At 36.2% G+C, this 20431-nt stretch overlaps 1 protein-coding gene across 1 annotated transcript; it reads right to left on the reverse strand.

Moving 5' to 3' along the window:
- Positions 1 to 6108: 6108 nt before the first annotated feature.
- On the reverse strand, positions 6109 to 13638 carry LOC102917546 (pancreatic alpha-amylase 2a5). Its single transcript, XM_006978977.4, has 10 exons — positions 13450 to 13638; positions 12995 to 13141; positions 11886 to 12074; positions 10901 to 11131; positions 10431 to 10564; positions 9632 to 9754; positions 9440 to 9539; positions 8030 to 8148; positions 7794 to 7919; positions 6109 to 6328 (listed from the first exon to the last, which is right to left on the reverse strand). The coding sequence occupies exons 1-10, from the start codon at positions 13615 to 13617 to the stop codon at positions 6139 to 6141; spliced, it is 1527 nt and encodes a 508-aa protein (XP_006979039.3). The 5' UTR covers positions 13618 to 13638; the 3' UTR covers positions 6109 to 6138.
- Between the last annotated feature and the right edge of the window lie 6793 nt (positions 13639 to 20431).

Consider the following 20431-nt stretch of genomic DNA (forward strand, 5'->3'; position numbering starts at 1 on the left):
GTGTTATAAGCAGAGGGAATTTATTGTGAATATAGGTTTATTATGTGGGCAAAGTCATTAAGTTTCTGCCATTGTCTTGAGTAATTTTCTTCAGAATTTATGACAAGGAGAATATTTTTAAGCACTGGAAATGTACATATTAATCTCAGAAACTGAGTTCAGGGAGCTAATCATCTTCTGCTCAAAAGGCCCTTACCCCAACACAATTTGGAGAGGCATAATCTGTTCCTCTTTAGGGTATCCTGAGATGTTCCATCCTGTATTTTAATTTTAATATAGATATAGAACATTTCATATCTTAACTTTTTTTTCTTTAGAGAGAGCATCATTACTAGAATTATGAAAATTTTTTTGCAGGTTTCAGAGTCTTTATTTCATTTTGTAATACACACAAATTGTCGGTCAACTAACAGTTAAATAAAGGACTAGTTCTGTCTTCTCCACCTCTGTTACTATAAAAAATAGTAAGCAGGAAAAAACATAACATTCAAAATCAATTATTTCAATATATGAAAACTGAAGCCTCAAATGAGAACTGTCAAATGATAGTTCATCTCTGAAGTCATTCAAAGACTGACAGACCTTTATGTAAGGGGACTTCAGTGGAACCCAGTCTCATTTAAATTGCAAAGTATGAGTTGAGAGATGGTGGACGCAAATTACAAAACCCTTATATACTAAAAATTGATAAATCAATCCTGTAATAATTTTAATACAAAGACCATAGAAAGTAGGTAAATCCTAGAATGTCTCTGTGGTGATGGATGGCTTGTTTGTTTGTTTGTTTGTTTGTTGGCAGGGCTACAGATATCCTGGAAATGCAGAAATAGCATCGAGCATAAGAAGCCTAATAAGCAGTTCTTGACAGGGAGTTACTTTTCTGTTGGTATCTTATCTTTTTATTTTATTTATACTTATATTTCCACAAGTTTTCCACAAATGTGTCACCCCAGCTTCAGAGATCAATTGGTGCAGTTATTGCTAGACAATTTCTCATTTCTCTATGCAACTCCATACCCTTTCTTCCTTTTAGAGTATCCTTTTTCCTCCCTTGTCTTTCCTAGGAATTCCCCAGATCTACATCAAGAGCTTCCTTGTCACACCTTTCTCACGATGTCAATGGATTGTAGTTCCCAATAAAAAATAAAGGATAACAAAATGTATGCCAAAGCAGGATACTTCTATCTCCTACATACAAGAAACGAGCCCCAATATCAAAGATAGACATTACCTCAGAAGAAAAAGTGGGAAAAAGATTACAAAGCAAGTGAAACCAAGAAACAAGCTGGTGTAGCTCTTCTAATATCTAACAAAATAAACTTCAAATTAAAATTAATCAAAAAAGATGAGGAAGGAAAATTCACACTCATCAAATGAAGAATCCACCAAAATGACATTTCAGTTCCTAACATTTATATTCCAAATGATACATCCACACTTGTAAAAAGAAACATTACAAAAGCTTACATCATACATTGAACCTGACACATCCATAGTGAGAGACTTGAATGCTGCACTCTTACCAATGGACAGGTCATCCAGACAAAACTCAAACAGAGAAATAATGGAGCTAACAGACATTATAAACCAAATAGACCTAACAGATAGTTACAGAACATTTCACCCAAACACAAAAGACTATACCTTCTTCTCAGCATCTCAAAGAATGTTCTCCTAAGTTTACCAAATACTGAGTTACAAAGCAAGCCTCAACTGATACAAGAAAATTGAAATAACTCCCAGTATCCTATCAGACCATGACAGATTAAACCTGGATATCAACAACAGAAACAGCAGAGAGCTCACAAACTCATGGAAGTGCAACAACTCTCTACTGAATTAATCAGGATAGAAATGAAGAAATTAAAGATTTCTTAGAAGTCAACAAAAATGAATATACAGCATACCTGAACATATGGGACACAATGAAAGCAGCAGTGTAAGACAAAAGTTCATAGCACGGTCTACATTAAAAAAAAAAAATGGAGAGATCTCATACTAGCAGCTGAACAACACACCTGGAACAAAAAGCTCTAGAACAAAAAAGCCAACACAACCAAGAGGAATAGATGGCAAGAAATAAAAATTGAGAGCTGAAATCAACAAAATAGAAACAGAGAGAGAACAAAATAAAGAATCAATGAAATGAATAGTTGGTCCTTTGAGAAAATCAACAAGATAGACAACTTTTATCCAAACTAACTAAAACACACAGAGACAATATCCAATTTAACAAAATCAGAAATGAAAAGAGGGACATAACAGACACTGCCAAAATACAGAGAATTATCATTACTTACTTTAAAAACATGTTATCTAAAAAATAAATGGATAATTTCCTCAGTAGGTACCACTTACCAAAGTTAAATCAAAATCATATAAACAATTTAAAGAGATCCATAATCCCTATTGAACTAGAAGCAATCATTAAAATCTCTCCCCCAAACCCCAGGGCCTCACAAATTTCATCACAGAATTCTACCTGACTTTCAAAGAAGAGTTAATACCAATAGTCCTCAAATTATTCCACAAAAATAAATACATCAGAAACATTGCCCAATCACTTTTTGAGGATGAAGTTATCCTGTGGCCACTTGGACCCAAGTAAACACAGAGAGGCTTATTAATTAAAATTGCTCGGCCATTAGATCAGGCGAACTATTGACTAGCTCTTACATTTAAATTAACCCATAATTCTTATTTATGTTTAGCCATGTGGCTTGGTACCTTTTCTCAGTTCTGCCCTCACATCTTGCTTCCTCTGTGTCTAACTGGCAACCCCTGACTCTACCCAGAATTCTCTTCTCTGCTTGTCCCACCTATACTTCCTTCCTGGCTACTGGCCAATCAGCACTTCATTAACCAATCAGAGCAACACATTCACAGCATACAGAGCGATGTCCACAGCATGTTGCTAAAGATAGTAAGGTTTAGATATAATACACAAAGATATCAATCTGAAAAAGAGCTTGAAATGTCCTCATTGCTGACCAGCATCTGTAGTACTGGACTGTGCTTGGAAGCCTGGCAGTTGAGAGAGGAAAAATATCATCAGGTATAGTAGGACAGGCCTATAGGGTCAAGGAAATTGGCTCAGAGAAGTTGCCAAGGCATGCACATAATGTACCTCCTTATAAGCCAACCTAGAGTCTGCCTGAAGACCTAGTAAATGGCGCTGTCAGAGGTCCTGATCATGCAGAGTCTGCCTGAGGGCCTCGCAACAGTCTTTGTCAGAGTTCATGATCATGCCCAGCCAATGAGGGATGACCATGCAGACTGGTTGCTGGAAGGAGGCCTTCGCTGTTATTGAATAAAGGAGTTCATTATTTGTCTTCAACTAACTCCCAGTGTCTGTGCTGTTGCACCACACCATCTCCCCTACTCCCCCAAGGGAGCCATTAGATTTCAAACAGAATCAGGTATCTTAACGTTGCTTTAAATTCTGTAAGCTCCAATACCAAAATGGAAGGCAAGCTGACCTGGTGCACAACAGCTCTCTAGTTGGAATTAAGTGACGCTCAACAGGAGGAAAATCACACCTGGTATAGGAATCCTATCCAATTACGCAAGTGTCATGAGGTCAAGGGTCTTAGAGGAAAAGTACAATCATCAGTTTGCTACAACTGCACAATTCCTGACTACATTCTAACTATTTATCCTCATGACCACAGATAAATGTAGCTTTCGCCCCTCATGAAAGAAATTTATCTTTGCAGCAAAAGAGACCATTACAAAACAACACACTAGTCAAAATTCAGGGAATAATGATATATGGTGTGCCCTGCACTAACTGATGTTTCTATGACACAACGCTGCCCTTGATGCAAAGTACATTGTGGAAGAGTGGATGGAAAGTTTGTTAGATTCAGATAACTGAAAAATCTGCTGTGAGATTGTATCATAGAAACTGTGGAGAAGCTTGACTCATGATAATTCAAAATTATGGATTCTTAAATAAGACTTGAACAAATACAACAGCAATAAATATTCTAACAAGAAAGAGGAAAATAAAGGGGGACACACACCTCAACAAATAAACATAGTCAATTAAGGAATGTTGAGAGCATAAGAATAACTTCCCCAATGGGTCAGCATTATTGCTAAAGAGGTATTGCTATTGTTTTGTCAAATGCACATGGTGTTTAATTGCCTTTTGGAAGTTTCTACATGTACTATTCAAGGAGAATTAACAAATAGTAGATGCTTGGGAGTAGAGTGCTTGTCTTCTTCACCAATGTTATCCCTGATAAGTCTACCATCCAGTGGAAGACCACCTAGCCAAAAATATATAGGAAGTACCAAGTGGACTTGGTAAGTGGGAAATAAAAGGCCTAATTTCTTTTACTCAGCCTTGGTCAGTGAAGCTTGTGTCAGCCATTGGTGACAATCAGCTAATTCAGAGTCATTAACTTATACAACTGCTAAAATGAATGGCTGCTCAGTACTCATCCTGAAAGGAACTTCTCCATAATGCCTTCCAAGTTTTATAGAAGATCAAGGAAGTGGTGATGAAAAGAATGAAGAATCCATAGAAAGGGAAGGAATTTTTTAAAACCCAGTCATCTGGGCAGGATATAGTTGTTGCACCCATGCATTCACAGCACTATTGTTTGCCTCCAAAAGTCATGCAAAACCCTGAGAACATCGATATTCCACTCTGGATCAGGAAGGAGCTTCTGAAGCCCTGTGTCTTCCTGAAGGGCCATTTGCTGTTAATTTTTACTGGGTATATATTATTCAGGGTTTGCTACAGGCACCAAAATGATGGAATGAGTCTATCTATATAGGATAGGTATTTATCAGAGTGGTTTATAGGCTGTGATCTAGCTAATCTAATAATTGCTGTCTATCAAGGGGACGTTTATGAATACAATAGTTGTTCAGTCCATGAGACTGGTTGTCTCAGTTGGTCTTCAGTATATGCTAGAATCCTGAAGGCTCTTATTCTAGTGAAGAAATTAACTTGCCAGCAAGAACAAGGGCAAGCAGGCAAAGAGCAAAAGCTTCTTTCTTTCATGACCTTTTTACAGACTTCCCAGATTAAAGTGAATATTCCCACCTCAAAAGATTCAGATTAAAGATGAGTCTTCCTACGTCAAATGATTTGAATTAAGAAAAATCCCCTCCCTCCTCCTCCAAGACAAGCCCTCTTGTGGAGAGTCAGAAGAGATGGGGGAGAGGATCTGTGGTTGGTATATAAATATGTAAAATGAATAGAAAATTTCTTAATAAAAAAGAAAAATCTCTTACAGTACCTAGACTCTTGGGTTTGAGTTAATTCTAGATATTCTCAAGTTGGCAACAAAGAATATTCCACTGGTAATATTACTAAGGGATCTAACCACTGGTAACTTGCTCTTCATCTAATAAATAACCTCCCACTCACATTCATACAAGAAATCTACTTAAGTATCATGTTTCATTAAAATACTTAAATATGGGTGTGGGGGCATGGATAAAGAGAAAAAGAAAGAGAATGGACAAGATGAAAGGAAGAAGATAAAATATGATGAGGTTATAATATATAGTCAATGTGTGTTACATATAAGTATACATATACATATGCATGTTTTATGAAATTATGAAAAATTGTTTTTAATCAAATCATTAACTCTAAAACATAGGAGTGAATGAAGGAAATGATGTTGAGTTAAAAATATTTTTCAGGATGCCATTTAGAATTCTGTGAATTTTCTTGGTAAATAATTTAAAGGTTTTCTCCTAAGGCATAGTAATAATTGGATGTAGTTAATCTAATAAGTTCACGTGGGTTTTATGTTTTTTCCAGTTACTCAACTTTATTGTTCCTAGCTTTTAATAAGAGGAAAGAAACCCTAATAATTAAAGTACATTTGTGCTGACAATATCGCACAGAAGGGAAAGGGACTTACCAGGTAAGCCTGATGACTTAGGTATGATTCCCACACAATATGGAATAACAGAGAGAGGAAAAGCCACAACAAAAGTCTGTCCTTGAACATCCCACATCCATACCACAGCACACAATACACGTACCCACACCTCACATATAACACACCTAATTGTAAAGAAAGAAGAGAAAAAATGAAAGATCATAAGGCACATGTGAAGAAGAAACACACTCAATTGATGCTTTTGCTATATTATTTAATTTGATTCTTATAGTTTTGATTCAGCATGGATTGCAATAAATGGGTCTTCAGCAGAGTTACTAATAGAAAAGTGAGCTTTGCCATCACTGCCAACAGTGACTTTAATTCCGGTGCAGTTGCCATCAATTTTGTCTCCAGAAATGACATCACAGTATGTGCCAGCAGGAAGACCAGTCTGTAAAGTTGTTGACAATGACCTGAAAAAGAAGTTTCGAATTTAATTTAAATTTAACCCAGGCAAGTGCAGAAGCTCCATTGTCTATAAAAGCAATTAAATGCCTCAACTATGTGCAATAGAACACCAATAAGTCAGAGTCTCTGAAAAAATCCAAGCACCATGTCCAGACCTGGATGAGGTAGATAATCCTCTTTACCCAAAGACATCTTTTAAAATGATTGCTATGTAAACAGTTTGTGGTGATTATTACTAAACAATGAAAGTCAGAGAACATAGTGAATCTCTGTAGCAAAGCCCTCCTGTGAGGACCATAGTTTTTTCAAGCGTGTCTTCTGCTGGACTTGAATTCTGATGAATTTCAAGAATGTTAATAGCACTATTTCTTCTGAATGTCCTGGATTATATAATGCCTCAAACAAGTTGGTCTAGAAATAAGCATAAGCTAACATTTCTATAGATATATAGTTTGTAGTGGAGAACTGACTATAAAAAGTAATTCTAGTGACCTAAACAACTAGCCATGTGCTATTTCAAATACATACGTATGTACATACGTACGTACGTGTTTGTGTGTGTGTGTGTGTGTGTGTGTGTGTGTGTGCTATTGTGGTTGTTTAAAAATTACTTCTCTAGCACCATGTCTGTCTGCATGCCACCATTTTGTATCATGGTTAAAATCAAACTAAACCTCGGAAAAATGAAAGACAGCTCCAATTAAATATTTTTCTTTTATAAGAGTTGCCATGGTCATGGTCTCTTCACAGCAATAGAAACCCAAACTATGACAACTGTGTACTTTACATATTTGGGTTTTGCCAGTAAAATATAATTCATGCTAAGATTATCTCAATCAAATTACAAGCTGACTTTGGATTTGGACAGTTCACCTGCTTCCAAAGATACTCTTTGAGCTACATTTCTACAGATGAGAGAATAATTAAAGAAGACTCAGAGAGAAGTGGAGTAAATTAAAGTACAATAATGAAAGTGTTAGAAGCCAAGCTGAGAAATGTCCTGGGGAAAATTATAGACTGGGTGCAAAGAAAAGCTATTCTAAAATATCACATAAAACATAGAAAATTGAAAAATGACTATCAGTAAACTGCATAAAAAACAATAAGTGATATTCAGAGCTAGTGGGGAAATACTCCAGTACTAATACTATACTTTGTTTAAATGATTCTAAGACCTATCTTTACTCTTCATATGCTTTGTGAAAATGCCAAATGGGCATATACATATGAATAGACACCACTGCCATTTAAGAATGTGGTAAACGATCAAAAGCAAAATTATATAAAGAACAGAAGAATATTAAACCAAGCACCATTTTGTCTTCTGTACATTCAGAGCACTAATTTTCTGTCTTAAATCCATTATCAAAATGATTTTTCACATAAGAAAAATATAAATGAACAGGGAAAGAAAAGAAGGATCTAAGAGTATAAGAGTATACAACCCTACTTTAATTGATATCCACTTACCAGTCATCATTGTTAAAGACAATGAATCCTCTGTTCCCTCTGCCAAAAGCCACTTGGTTGCTGCCATTATCCCACCAGTTTGAGAAAGGCTGACCATTGACGACATTTCTGAAGGCAACCATGTTCCTAAAAGCACAATATCATGTGAAATGCTGGTACCCTTAAACTTCAACAATTTAAAACATGAAGTCAAACAACTTTCTTATTAGACAAGATCTGCAGGGGACGCTCCCAACCTTATTTGACGCCATCGATGTTCACAGACCCAGTCATTGCCACAAGTGGTGTCTGGGTTAATGGTCACTTCTTTGGTTACTCCGTTGTTATTGGGTGGTCCCATCCAGTCATTCACATCCTTAATTATTGAAAGTGTGAGATCATTTGGATGCTTGTATCTGCCTGTTTCTTTCCATTATATAAAAACTAAACCCAAACCCATTGTGATAATCTCTGCAGTGTCTAATTAAATCTAAGTGCTTCAGTGTTTTACAAACCTTCACTGAGTTCTTAACTTCGCCACTAACGTAGGTTCTCTACAACTATATTTCAAATATCAGAAACAGTTTTTAAAACACTAATTTTCTGCTCAATGACACTAAGAGCTCTTCAATGTGACTGAAATAAGAAAATTAGAATCAGGAACATAACCATTTAAGAGCAGGCTCCAGCAATAACGTGAAAAATATCCATCATTATATGTTACATGAACATGACTCAGTTTATCCATAAAACAGAGTTCTTGACTTCTATAAAAATTAAAGAACATCTGTAAAAATGCTTTTAATATAAAAATTTCTAAGTTAATATTAGTTGATTTCTTACTACCTGTTGGCAAAATGAGCTAATAAAATATCCTAACTTTTTTTTTATGAAACTTAATACAGTATAAATGCATGTTTTATAATGGATAAACTTTATACTTCTGAAAAAGAAAAAAACTCGTTGTAAACATGAAAGTTTCTCAAGAATAGAATGAATTCCAATAAATACTTGAGTCACTTTCACCTTGAAAGGAAAATAGAAAAAATAACATTTGACAGACTTATGGAGAAAAAGTATTTCTAATTCATGTTTGGTGTTATTCTATAATTCTAGTTTATTCTACAGACATAGAAAACTTCACATTGCCTTTCATATATCTATTGGTCTTATTTCTTAATTAGATTTTGAAATTGTTTAAACTCATACACCTAACAAACTCACACATATTGTTTGTAATTCTTATCATTCTTGGACTTGTCAGCATATCACTGTACTGTGATTCTCATGTTTCTATCTATTATATTTTCCTCAATTACCCTTAATTCAGCTGCTTTCTCATTCCACAGGAAAAAGAAAGTATTTTAATATGGTGATGTTGATTGCATCAAGGACAAAAAGAATTTGAAATTCTCTTCAATGATAACAGGAATGAACCAATGTTAATTCTATGAATCAGAACTTTATGTGACAAGCCTGTTTTCATTCTGTCCCTTGCTCTTACTTCAACTATCTCTTTTTTATTATCAGGTACTTATACAATGTCCTTACTTTACAAAACCTTAGTGAATAAACAGTTAATAGTATCATATGCTATAACTTCATGTGAAATTAAAACATAACTGTTTCTTTCCTAGATTGAAATGTGCAACAACTCCAAGACTTACTTTTCCATTCTGGAAGTTTCTTGTCCAACGGTAACTTGACATTACACGTGTGAATCCATAAGGATGAGCCAACATAAATCCAACAGCCATTTTATACATTCTGAAAGTTTCAAAAGGGTATTAAAGCAGAAGTATATAATATAAAACTGACGTTAATGACAGGTTACACAACAGCAAAGAATGTTTTCCCACCTGGCATCCCAGAATGTCAGGATGGATGCTCCTCCAGCACCATGTCCTCGCTGATTATCATGGTTGTCCACAAAGACAAGGGCTCTGTCAGAAGGCACGAGACCCCAACCTTCTCCCCAGTTCCTAAATTTAAAAAGCATATTATTATTTCACAGAGCTTAGAGTAACTTTCCATATGACACCTTCAGTAATCTAAATAAGTGACAATTCCATAAGAGTTCTATCTTACATGTACATATGCATATATATATGAATACATAATATCATTTTCTATGATACATACATCCTCATTAGATCTTAAAATATAATATTTTGGGTCTTAAAATGTTTTTGTACATTTTTATTGTACTGTAATTTTATGGACTTGAGAAGTAAAACATTCATTTTTCATTATATAGAATGGAAATCAACTGTGCAGTCATAACACAAACATTCAAAGTATCTAACTATTTGCTATAACATGTAAATTTCAGACTCCACTACATTATAAGTATCTTTTATAAATATAACTATTCTTGTAACAATAATCTAACTTTATTAGACAATAGGTAAACATTACTGGAACCTAATGGATTTATCACAAACAGACGAAATCCCTAAGTGATATTTTGGATTTCCAGGGTTACCTGGTGATTGACATCCCAAATGGAAAGTATATTTAGTTGCAATTTAGAAACAGTAAGCCTAATGATCAACAGCTTCATAGTTGTTTAAATGAGAATAGTTAAAGACATAACTTATTGATATTACATGACAAGAGATCTATGATAAATTAAATGAAGAAATGATGTATATTTACTTTAAATAGGACATCTTCTCTCCATCCCACTTGCGGATGACTGTGCCGAGTTTTGCTCCATACTTGAATTCTGTCACACGGCCATTTCCAAAGTACTCACTACCTTTAATTGCCTCACCACCCAGATCAATGACCTAGTAAATACATTGGGTCAGCTGTAATTTTTAATATAAGTTTAAACTATATATGTGCATAGATTATAGATAGATAGATAGATAGATAGATAGATAGATAGATAGATAGATAGACTGTGTGTGTGTGTGTGTGTGTGTGAGCGCGCACACACACACATGCACGCACGCACGCACGCACATATACACACAATAACAATAAGTCAAAAGAAGAGACCATGAACTTGAAGTAGTATACTGAGGAATGTTTGGAAGGGTTTGGAGGAAGGAAGGAACAAAGAAGTATTGTAATTAAATTATGGTATCAAAGCCTTAAAAAGAACATGTATATTATTTTACCTCTTGAAAAATAAAAGGTCGGCTTCCTTGAGAGAACCATTGTGTATTGAGGTTATGCAGTTTGTCCAAAATAGCCTTTATGTCTCCAGGCCACATGTGCTTAGCAGCATCAAGTCTGAAACCTGCTACACCCATGTCAATGAGACGGTTCATATAATTAGCCACTGTGGTGCGAACATAATCTTTCTCAAGTGCAAGATCCAGAAGGCCAGACAGACGACAATTTCTGACCTATTGAAGCAAAAAAAAAATGATTGATTTATGAAAAGTCATATCTGGTCTAAGATTCATTTCATCATTTAGTGACTCACACATTGACAAGTGGATATTTTCCTACTGCCTTTACTTAGAACATGGGAAGTACTGGTGTTTTAATTTGGACACAGACTTTAAAATACTTTCTGTTGTACATATAGAAAATATCAGAAAATACTGGTGAGAATTTTAGATAGTCAGTTCTTCCTCCTTCTCTCTCTCTCTCTCTCTCTCTCTCTCTCTCTCTCTCTCTCTCTCTCTTCTCCCTCTCCTCACTATCCCTCTGATCTCCTTTTCCCTCTTCCTCTCTTTCCCTCTTTCTATTATTTCTTCTTTCTTTATTTTATGTAGTTCACAGAATCCAAACCGGGAACTTCCACATTAAGTAAGTACATTGCTACAAATATGAAAATATAATATTAATTTTTTTATTTCTAATAATTTTAATATGATAATATTTATATAATTTATAAAAATGCTTTAAAATATTTCATACAAAGTCACTCAAGAGAATGTCTCCATTTTATCATTGATTTTAGTATATCTCTAAAAAAATAATGCAACAAAAATCTAAGGACAATTTTTTCATTTCTATTTTTCAAGCATTCTGTCTTAGTAACCTGTTTTCCAATGGAATCTGAAGGATTTGTCCAATGGTCATAAATAAATGCCTTGTGCATACCTAGATAGCTAAATGCTTCTTTATTCTGATCAATATTTCTCTCATTACCTGATTAGCATCATTGTAGTTATTAATTTCTCCATCACATTTACCATCATTAAAATCCCAAGCTGAGTATGGAACTGATGGAAAGTCCCTGTTATTAGCATTGTAGTAACTTCCACAGGTACTACTTGTTCCTGCACCACCGCCTGCACCACACATGTGATTAATAACAGCATCCACATAAATACGGACCTGGAGAAGAAAAGCACATAGTTCAGCTAGACTCTGGAATCTAAAGTTTCAATGGAAAACTCATAACCTGCTAGCAAATCTCCAAACTACATCCTCTGATGCTTTATAGATTCATTTTAGAAAAGTGAGTCAAGTGGGAAAGGGAACTAATGTGAAATAAGATCAACAATAGTCCTAAAATTTGAAGAGAATAGAGAACTTTGAAGTGGAGATAAACAGAAACTACCATAACTACAAAAAAAGATCAATTTTGAGGAAGCATAAAAATGAGAGTGTCATGTTTGAAATTTTACAGGATCTTGAGAAGAACCTAGCTTACAATATCTACTATGTCTATAGGCCAGAAGGTAGAGTGATGTCTCTTCATTATAGGAGAAATAGATATTTTTGGTTAAAAACAATGATGGGGAAGAAAACCCAACAATTGTGGGGACAAAGAGGAATCATATAAGATGACTTTATCCTCACATCTGGCCCAAGCACAACACAAATGTGCTAAGTAGTGTTTGTAGATATTAATTTTAAAAGATTGCTTTATGAGTACTATTCTTTCAAATTCAACAAGTTTGTGTTCAAGAATTTAAAAGGTGACAATAAGAAAGAAGTACATTTTCAATAAAGATAAAATTTAATGTAAAATTTTAGGAATAAAAATCCTATTTAAACAAAAAGAACTGGAAACAAAAAGAAATTTTTTTTTTTTTTTTTTTTTTTTTTTTTGGTTTTTCGAGACAGGGTTTCTCTTGTGTAGCTTTGCGCCTTTCCTGCAACTCACTTGGTAGCCCAGGCTGGCCTCGAACTCACAGAGATCCGCCTGCCTCTGCCTCCCGAGTGCTGGGATTAAAGGCATGCGCCACCACCGCCCGGCTAAGAAATGTTTTTATATATAATAATTTTAAAGAAAAGGTGACATCACTTACACCAACGTTGTTGCACCTTGTCACCATGTCTCTGAATTCATCTTCGTTTCCAGACCTTGTGCATAGTTTGTAGCTAATTGGTTGGTACCTTTCCCACCAAGGCCTTGATGGGTTATAAACTACAATGTTTTCATTGGGTGGAGAGACCTACAAAGATAAGAATTATAATTAGCACCAGATTACAGCTAACTTTACATAATAAATCTTGTAGAAACCTATCAATGATCTGACATTACTTCTTGATTAACAACTGCCTGAAAATGTGGAAAGACATGAAAGAAGTCCCACTTACATCCTACAACAAAGTATAAAGAAGCTATACCCACCCAACTTCTTCCTTCCACAGGAAAAGTTGAGTGTGAAATGAAGTTGTCTCCAGACTCACTAGGCTTGATTAAAATACTGTTTTATGTGAGGACAGTAAACTCTGCATTTACATTGTGATTAAGTCTTACCTGCACCCCTCCGAATCCCTTAGGAGCTAAGTATCGCTCACATTCCTTGGCAATATCAACCCAGCGCCACTCAAACAGGTGGACAATAGCAGTCCGCCCATACTGAGTTTGTGGGTCATATTGAGCCCAGCAGAACCCAATGAGGGAAATGAGCAGAAAGAACTTCATTTTGCTTTGAAGTTGTCAGTGTTCTTTCTAGTGCCTATTTATATGCTGCAAAAGGTACACTTTACAAAGTCAATGTTTATCAATACATATTTACAGAATAAGCTTTTTATCCATAATCTAAAAGATTTGTGGTGAGGATGTGAACAGGTGAAAGTCCTTCAGAAGCTCTCATGGAAAATAAACTGAAAGCCATTTTAGGACATGCATTATTTGATTAGTGTATCTTATTACTAGTACTGGTGGAATACATCTTACTTTTGATGTTCTCTACTAAGACAGGGAAACTATAATTGAGACAAGTAGAGCTATAATTATGTTTGCAAATATTTTTATTATTTCCATTCCAGTTTGAAACAGAATAATATATTGAGTTCTTCTTCCTTCTCCTACTCAAATGTTAATTATTTAAATATTTTTATTACTTTCAGAAAACTAAACATTGTAGAATTCACCTGCATTCCCAAAAATAGATGAAAAAATATGAAGATTCTGAGTATGACAATCCTTGGTTACATAACAAGGCTTTGTACACAAATAAATAAAAAAGACATTATGTAAATACCTTTGGATTTGAGAACTATACAGCTTCTCTACCATTGACTGGATATGCAGTGCTTATGAAGTTGCTAGTTTTTGCCCTTAGTCAAATATCTTTATACCTGCTACAACACAAAATAAAAACTTAACATTCTTCATCCTTCTCCATACTAGTAAATCTATGAAAGAATATGGTAGTAAAAATGGGAAGAAACTTCCCCACCCCTTAACAAGTGTTAAGTGAATGTTCTCATTTTTTCAAGTACATAGGACCCTAAGTCATAGCAATGTACATGGCAGGTTGCTATTCTACAAATTCCTCTAAGGGAAGGAGAAAACCGCACATAAATATAACTTTAATAATAAATGGAGTAATTTCTGATGAACATTATAATTAATGAAATTGTGAAAGAAATCTAAGAGCATAAGTTCAACATTGTGGCCTTTCAGACTACTAGATATTTAGGGAATGTTTCACTAAAGACATGACTTTAGCTTTGAATTGAAAGAGCAAAACTAGACCATGCTTTGATGGGAGATAAAGCAATCAATACTGATTAAGTGTCACAGAAAAATAACTTAGATGACTGGAGAAACATCAATGACAACAATAGAAATGTCAACACAACTAGAGTAAGTGTCAAACCTGGGAAGATGACATAAGTTGGGGTCATTGATTTAGGTCGAACACAGCCTATTAGAACATGTAGAAAGAGAGCCATGGAGGCTCTAAGAAGAACTGACCATACTATATTTAGCGTACTGAGTTCTATGCTAAATAAATGTCTGCAGTGGAGAAAGTGTATGTTTTGACAATTGGCTAACCTCTTGATATAAGTAATGACTACATTTTTTTAATATAAATAAGGCCTAGGTCAGAATTGAATAATACTCTCAATTAAATTCTTTAATTAGCTTCCATACATGGAGAAACTATGAACCAGCAAAACTGATTCAGTCACACAGGCTCATGTAATACAAAAACAAGGCAATATCTGATGCTATCTATGTCTAATTAAAATCAGTCTCCTCTTTATTGTACCAAATTTTCTCTGTGAATGCTGAAAGTGTGCTTTCCAATATGGTAGCCAACAGCAAGAAGTAGCTAGTGAACTGTGGATGTACTGATAATTTGATAGAAATGGGCTGTTAGTGCAAAATAAACTCTAGATTTCATCTTAGTATATAAATCTATAGGAAAAATCATTGCAGATAGCCAGCTTAATAGGGTTATTAAGAGGGTACACAAACTCTAAAATGAAGATGACAATGAGGTTGCTCCTTTTTATTCTGCCCAAGAACCTAAATACAATGTTTTTTAAGAAAGTGGCATAGGCTGTATTTAAAAGTTATAAATGTTAATATTTATGTCAAAGGAAATTTCTGGGCAGTGTAGTATTCAGACTTTGGAAGTTCTACCTCTTACCTTTCTTATTCCTATGGAAATTGGTAAAGAGCAAGTAGAAGAGAAAGATAGAAAACTTTCCCTTTGGGGGAGGAAAAGGGCTCAAGCTAGCTTAAAGATGAAGACAAAGCACTTGCTAAGAAACCAGCTCTGTTAAAGACAAACCATCAGCTCTAAACTGAAAGAAGAGGTTTGGAATGAAGGCAATACAATAACCATCATAGACTCCAAACCAGTGAATGGATTTCCTGTAAATGGAAAAAGTCAGAATGCTACTGAAGCAGTTCCCTGTTCCTGCAAAGCAACTGTCCCAGGATGCATTTTCCAATATCAGCTCACAGAAGATGTTACAGTTCTGTTCCAGAGGATCCAGGCTCACACCCTGGGTTGAAACACCCGTCGAAAGATTTATGCATATATTCTGACTATGCAAGCACAGAAGAGGAAAGATTGAGGACATCCTTGAGCCTCCCTCCAGCATTTTAATGAATGTCAGATTCCCTGCAATGTGGGACAAAGTTAGAATCTCTGAGAGGGTCCTAAGAAGCTTCAGCATGGAGCTGTAAATGTTAACACCAAGCACAGATTTCCTCTGATGTTGGAGGTATCTGAACTAGTTTATATCATCTGAAAAAAAGGTATACAGGCAGGCCAATAGAGTGGCTGTCCACTCCAGAAGGGGCAACTGGAGGAGTAGGGCTCCATGTACCTTGTAGTCTACCTGACTTTATTATTATCCTAAAGAGTGCTTTAGGTTTGGTCTTCACCCTGCTAGTTCTTAACATTACACCATTCCTTCCTATGCCCTATATGAATGGTTACTTGTAGCATTGTATATTGGAAGCCTGTTACTTTTTATTAGTTTCTCTAACAATTAACACTTTGTTTTGGCTATCAGAGGAAACCTTGTACTTTGTAATCTGTTGTGATTATTACCAATTACAGGGAATTGGAAGTTGAAAAGAAAGTACTTTTGCTTCATGAATTGGCAAACATATAATGGGAGTCAGAGGCAGAATGATGATGTCTCTAAAGGAAAAGGAAAAGTATTCCCCAGATGTACATTTGTTTAAATGCTTGGATTCTTCCTGATTGTACTATTTGTAAAGTTGAAACCTTTAGATGGAGTCATGATAAAAAGGAGTAAGAGTTGATGGCAGATATTGAGACTTAATTAACTTTGCTGGCTTAGTATTTCCCTTCTTTTATGACTATGAATATAATGGGACTAAGAGCTTTCAGCTTCTGTTGACACAAACTGCTCATAGTGATGGGTATCATCCACTGGAAATCAAAGTTGAAATAATTATTCATGTGTACAGCAGCTTCTCTATGTGTATTTTGTCACATCAGGAAAAGGGTGACTAATATAGAAGAGCAAGAACAAGTAAGAGAAACAGGGAATGTCTTAGTTTGGGTTCCTTCTATTTCTGTGAAGAAACACCATGTCCATAGCAACTCTTATTTTAAAAAAAAAAGAATTTAATTAAGGGGACTTGATTAGAGTTTCAGAGGTTCAGTCCTTTATCAAGCTTGGGAGCATGGAGTTAGGCAGGCAGATGTGGTACTGGAGAAAAAGCTGAGAGTGCTACATCTCGCAGGCAACAGGAAGTCAACTGAGACACTGGTCAGTTTCCTGAGCATAGGAAACCTCAAGCCTCACTTCCCACAGTGGCACACATCCTCCCAAAAGGCCATATCCAGTCCCACAAGTCACACCTGCTAAAAGTGTCACTCCCTATCAGATTGTGATGAGCAATTACACTGAAACAACCACGTTTTACTCCCTGGCCCCTATAAGCATTTACATATCATAATGCAAAATGCATTTAGTCCAACTTCAAAAGTCCCCATAGTCTATAACAGACTCAACAATGTTTAAAATTCCAAAGTTCAAAGTGTCTTCTGAGATTAATGCAATCTTTTAACTATAATCCCCTGAAAAATAAAAAATAAAATAAAAACAGATCACTTACTTATAAGATATAATGACACATGATATATTTTCATTCCAAAACATAGAGAAGCGAGGAGTGAGGAAATCCTGAAACAAAGAAATACTGAAAATCAGCTGTGCAAACACTATAGTCTGCATCTTCATGTATGATGTTGAAATGTTCTTCAGATCTCCAACTCCCTTTAGCTTTGCTAACTGCAACAAACTTCTTTCTCTTGGGCTAAGTCTACCCCCTGTTAACAGCTCTCCTCAGCAGGTATCCTAGGACTCTTGCATCTCCAACATCTTAGGAACAAAGAATCCAGGCGTCTAAAACTTGCTATTACAAATTATGTGAAGAAAAATATGGTGTGTATGCCAAGATCTATCTTTAAGAGAAATGCCCTTCTTTACAGCAGAAGGGACATTCAAAGGGCCAAACTGTAATTTCTATAGCCCTTACCCATTATTATTATTTCTTCTCTTACTATTAGCCTCAACTCTTTGAATATGCCTCAGTTACCCCAAAAACCCCTTTTCTGCTTTGCTTGCCCAAACCCCTCCAGTCTGCAGTTTAGAAAGGTTTTGGTTGTGATATCAGGCTTGCCTCAGAAGGCTGGTACACACATACAACTGAAGGTTAATGCTGTTTGCTAGTTACATGTTGTGTGATATTTTGTTTCTGTTCTGACAAAGTTTGCTTGAAGATCAAAGGGTGGAGTTAGCCACTAGTTAACCACAGAGGCCAGGCAGTGATGGCACACACCTTTAATCCCAGCACTTGGAAGGAGGAAGCAGGAAGATCAGGCATTCAAGGCCATCCTGGGCTACAGGAGATTGATCCAGTCTAAAAGAAACAGAGCTGGGCAGTGGTGGTGCATGCCTTCGATCTCAGCACTTGGAAGGTTGGAGCCAGGATCTCGGCTTTTTCCATCTGAGGATCTAAAGAGATGAACATGCTGTTTTCTTGGAAGACAAACCCATCTCCTCTGAGTGAACAAGGAAGACTTAGAAGGAGTGTGGACTGTCCACGTACCCCTAGCTCCATTCTTCCCCTAAAAGCATTGTTTTAATTCAGCTTTACTATAAAACATTTGGCCCCTACCAAAAAAAAAAAAAAAAAGAATCCAGGCTTCAACTTCACATCTTCATGCAAAGGCTTCTCTACGGGCCTCCATTCAGGAACACCCCTGATACATGTCTGTCCTCCGTGACTTTATTCCATAACTATTTTGTTCTATACTTAACTCTAGAGCCAGAACCACATGGCCAAAGCTTCCAAATGCTAGTTGTTACTGGGCTGGAACATGCCTCCCTCATGCAATTACATCCTCACCATCTTTCTGTCTTTCATTGCCTGTAACCTGTTTTGTAGACCAGGCTCGTCTCTAACTCAGACATTTATGAGCCTATGCTTCCCAGTGCTGGGACTAAACAGGTGGCCCACAGCACCTGACTCTTAAGTTTTTCTTTAGTTCCTTCTCACAAGTTGGAGACCTAGCTGGGTGGGATCTTGCCGAGAGTTTACTGCTTCCTATATTCCACTTCTTAATCTGTTCTTAAACACAAAATTTAGCTCAATTCAACTTCGATGGTTCTCTTTTCTCCTCAAAATCTACATTTTGTAATTCACACTGCTCAGATTGCTCCTTTTCATTATAAATCTTCATTAAAGCTACCACTACTATCCACACAGCAGAGTCCATACTGAGCTCTTTTGAGATTTCCTCTACCAGGGGAATTAATCCAAACTGCTTTCACGTTAGCCTCAGGCAGATTCATTGGTCATGGGTATAAAGCAGCCACGTTCTTCACCAAAATATTACAAAACCAATCTCTAGCCCAGACACTAACAATCTTCTCTGAACCTCTTGATTCACACAGTACCATCAGCACAACTGTCTTCCATGCTCCTGCTAGTATGGCTCATTCAGCAGCACTTTAAACATTCCACTTCTTTCCTAACTCAGACTCCCAAAGTCCATATTGCTCCAGACAAAAACATGGTCAAGCCTATCACAATAATAACTGAGGCCCTGCTACCAACTTGTATTTTAGTTCTGGTTTTTTCTATTTCTGTGAAGAGATAGCATAACCACAGCAACTCTTATAAGGAAAAGATTTAATTGAGGGGGTTTGCTTATAATTTCACAGGCTCAGTCTATTATTTACATGGTTGAAAGCATGGTTGCAAGCAGGCAGACATGGCACTCGAAAAATACCTGAGAGTCCTACATCTTGCATACAATAGGATGTCTGAGCAGCATCCTAAGCATAGGAAACCTCAACACCCACCCACATGGTTCCACACTTTCTCGAACAAGGCCATATTCAACAAAGACAAACCCGCTAAAAATACCTCTACCTATGAGATTATGGGGGCCTATCAAATTCAAACTACCACAGGGAGAGAAGTAAAATCAAGGATAGGAGAGGGTTGATGGTTAATATTGATTGCCATCTAGACAAGATCTGGGATCACCCAGGAGACAAGGCACTGGATAAGGGATTTATTCATGGCTACCCTCTGCATGTATCTGTGAAGGATTTTTTGATTAGGTAACTGGAAAAGGATAGAAAACCCCAAACTGGCCATCACCTTCCATAAGGCACAGCCTGATATGAGGATGTATAAAAAAAAAAGGCTTGTAATTTTTACTAGCTAATATTTGTGTCTTTCACCTGTGGTGATGAGTCTTACAGCTATGCCTATGGCTACAGCTCCTAATACTATTGCTATCATCCTTTGCTAACATCAAAACTCACATCTTTGGTCATCCTTTGTGAAGAGAAGACCAGTGGATATCCAGAAACCATCCAGTATTTCAGAGACCACTGAGGCACTTTGCCATGTGGTGTGAGCAGTTACCCACCTAGGCTTCTTTGGTATGAAGTAAGCCATTGTTGCACTTTGCATATTTTACCATGAAGGCTAT

Source organism: Peromyscus maniculatus, chromosome 6, assembly GCF_049852395.1.
Source record: "Peromyscus maniculatus bairdii isolate BWxNUB_F1_BW_parent chromosome 6, HU_Pman_BW_mat_3.1, whole genome shotgun sequence".
Lineage (NCBI taxonomy): Eukaryota > Metazoa > Chordata > Mammalia > Rodentia > Cricetidae > Peromyscus > Peromyscus maniculatus.

Excerpts from the sequence above, each read along its gene's own strand:
- LOC102917546 (XM_006978977.4), bottom strand. The coding sequence starts at position 13,617 with ATGAAGTTCTTTCTGCTCATTTCCCTCATTGGGTTCTGCTGGGCTCAA. Across the intron at positions 10,565-10,900 it reads GACCTTTTATTTTTCAAGAG|GTCATTGATCTGGGTGGTGA; the intron begins GTAAAATAATAT and ends TGTATTTACTAG. Across the intron at positions 9,755-10,430 it reads GAGAAGATGTCCTATTTAAA|GAACTGGGGAGAAGGTTGGG; the intron begins GTAAATATACAT and ends TTTTAAATTTAG.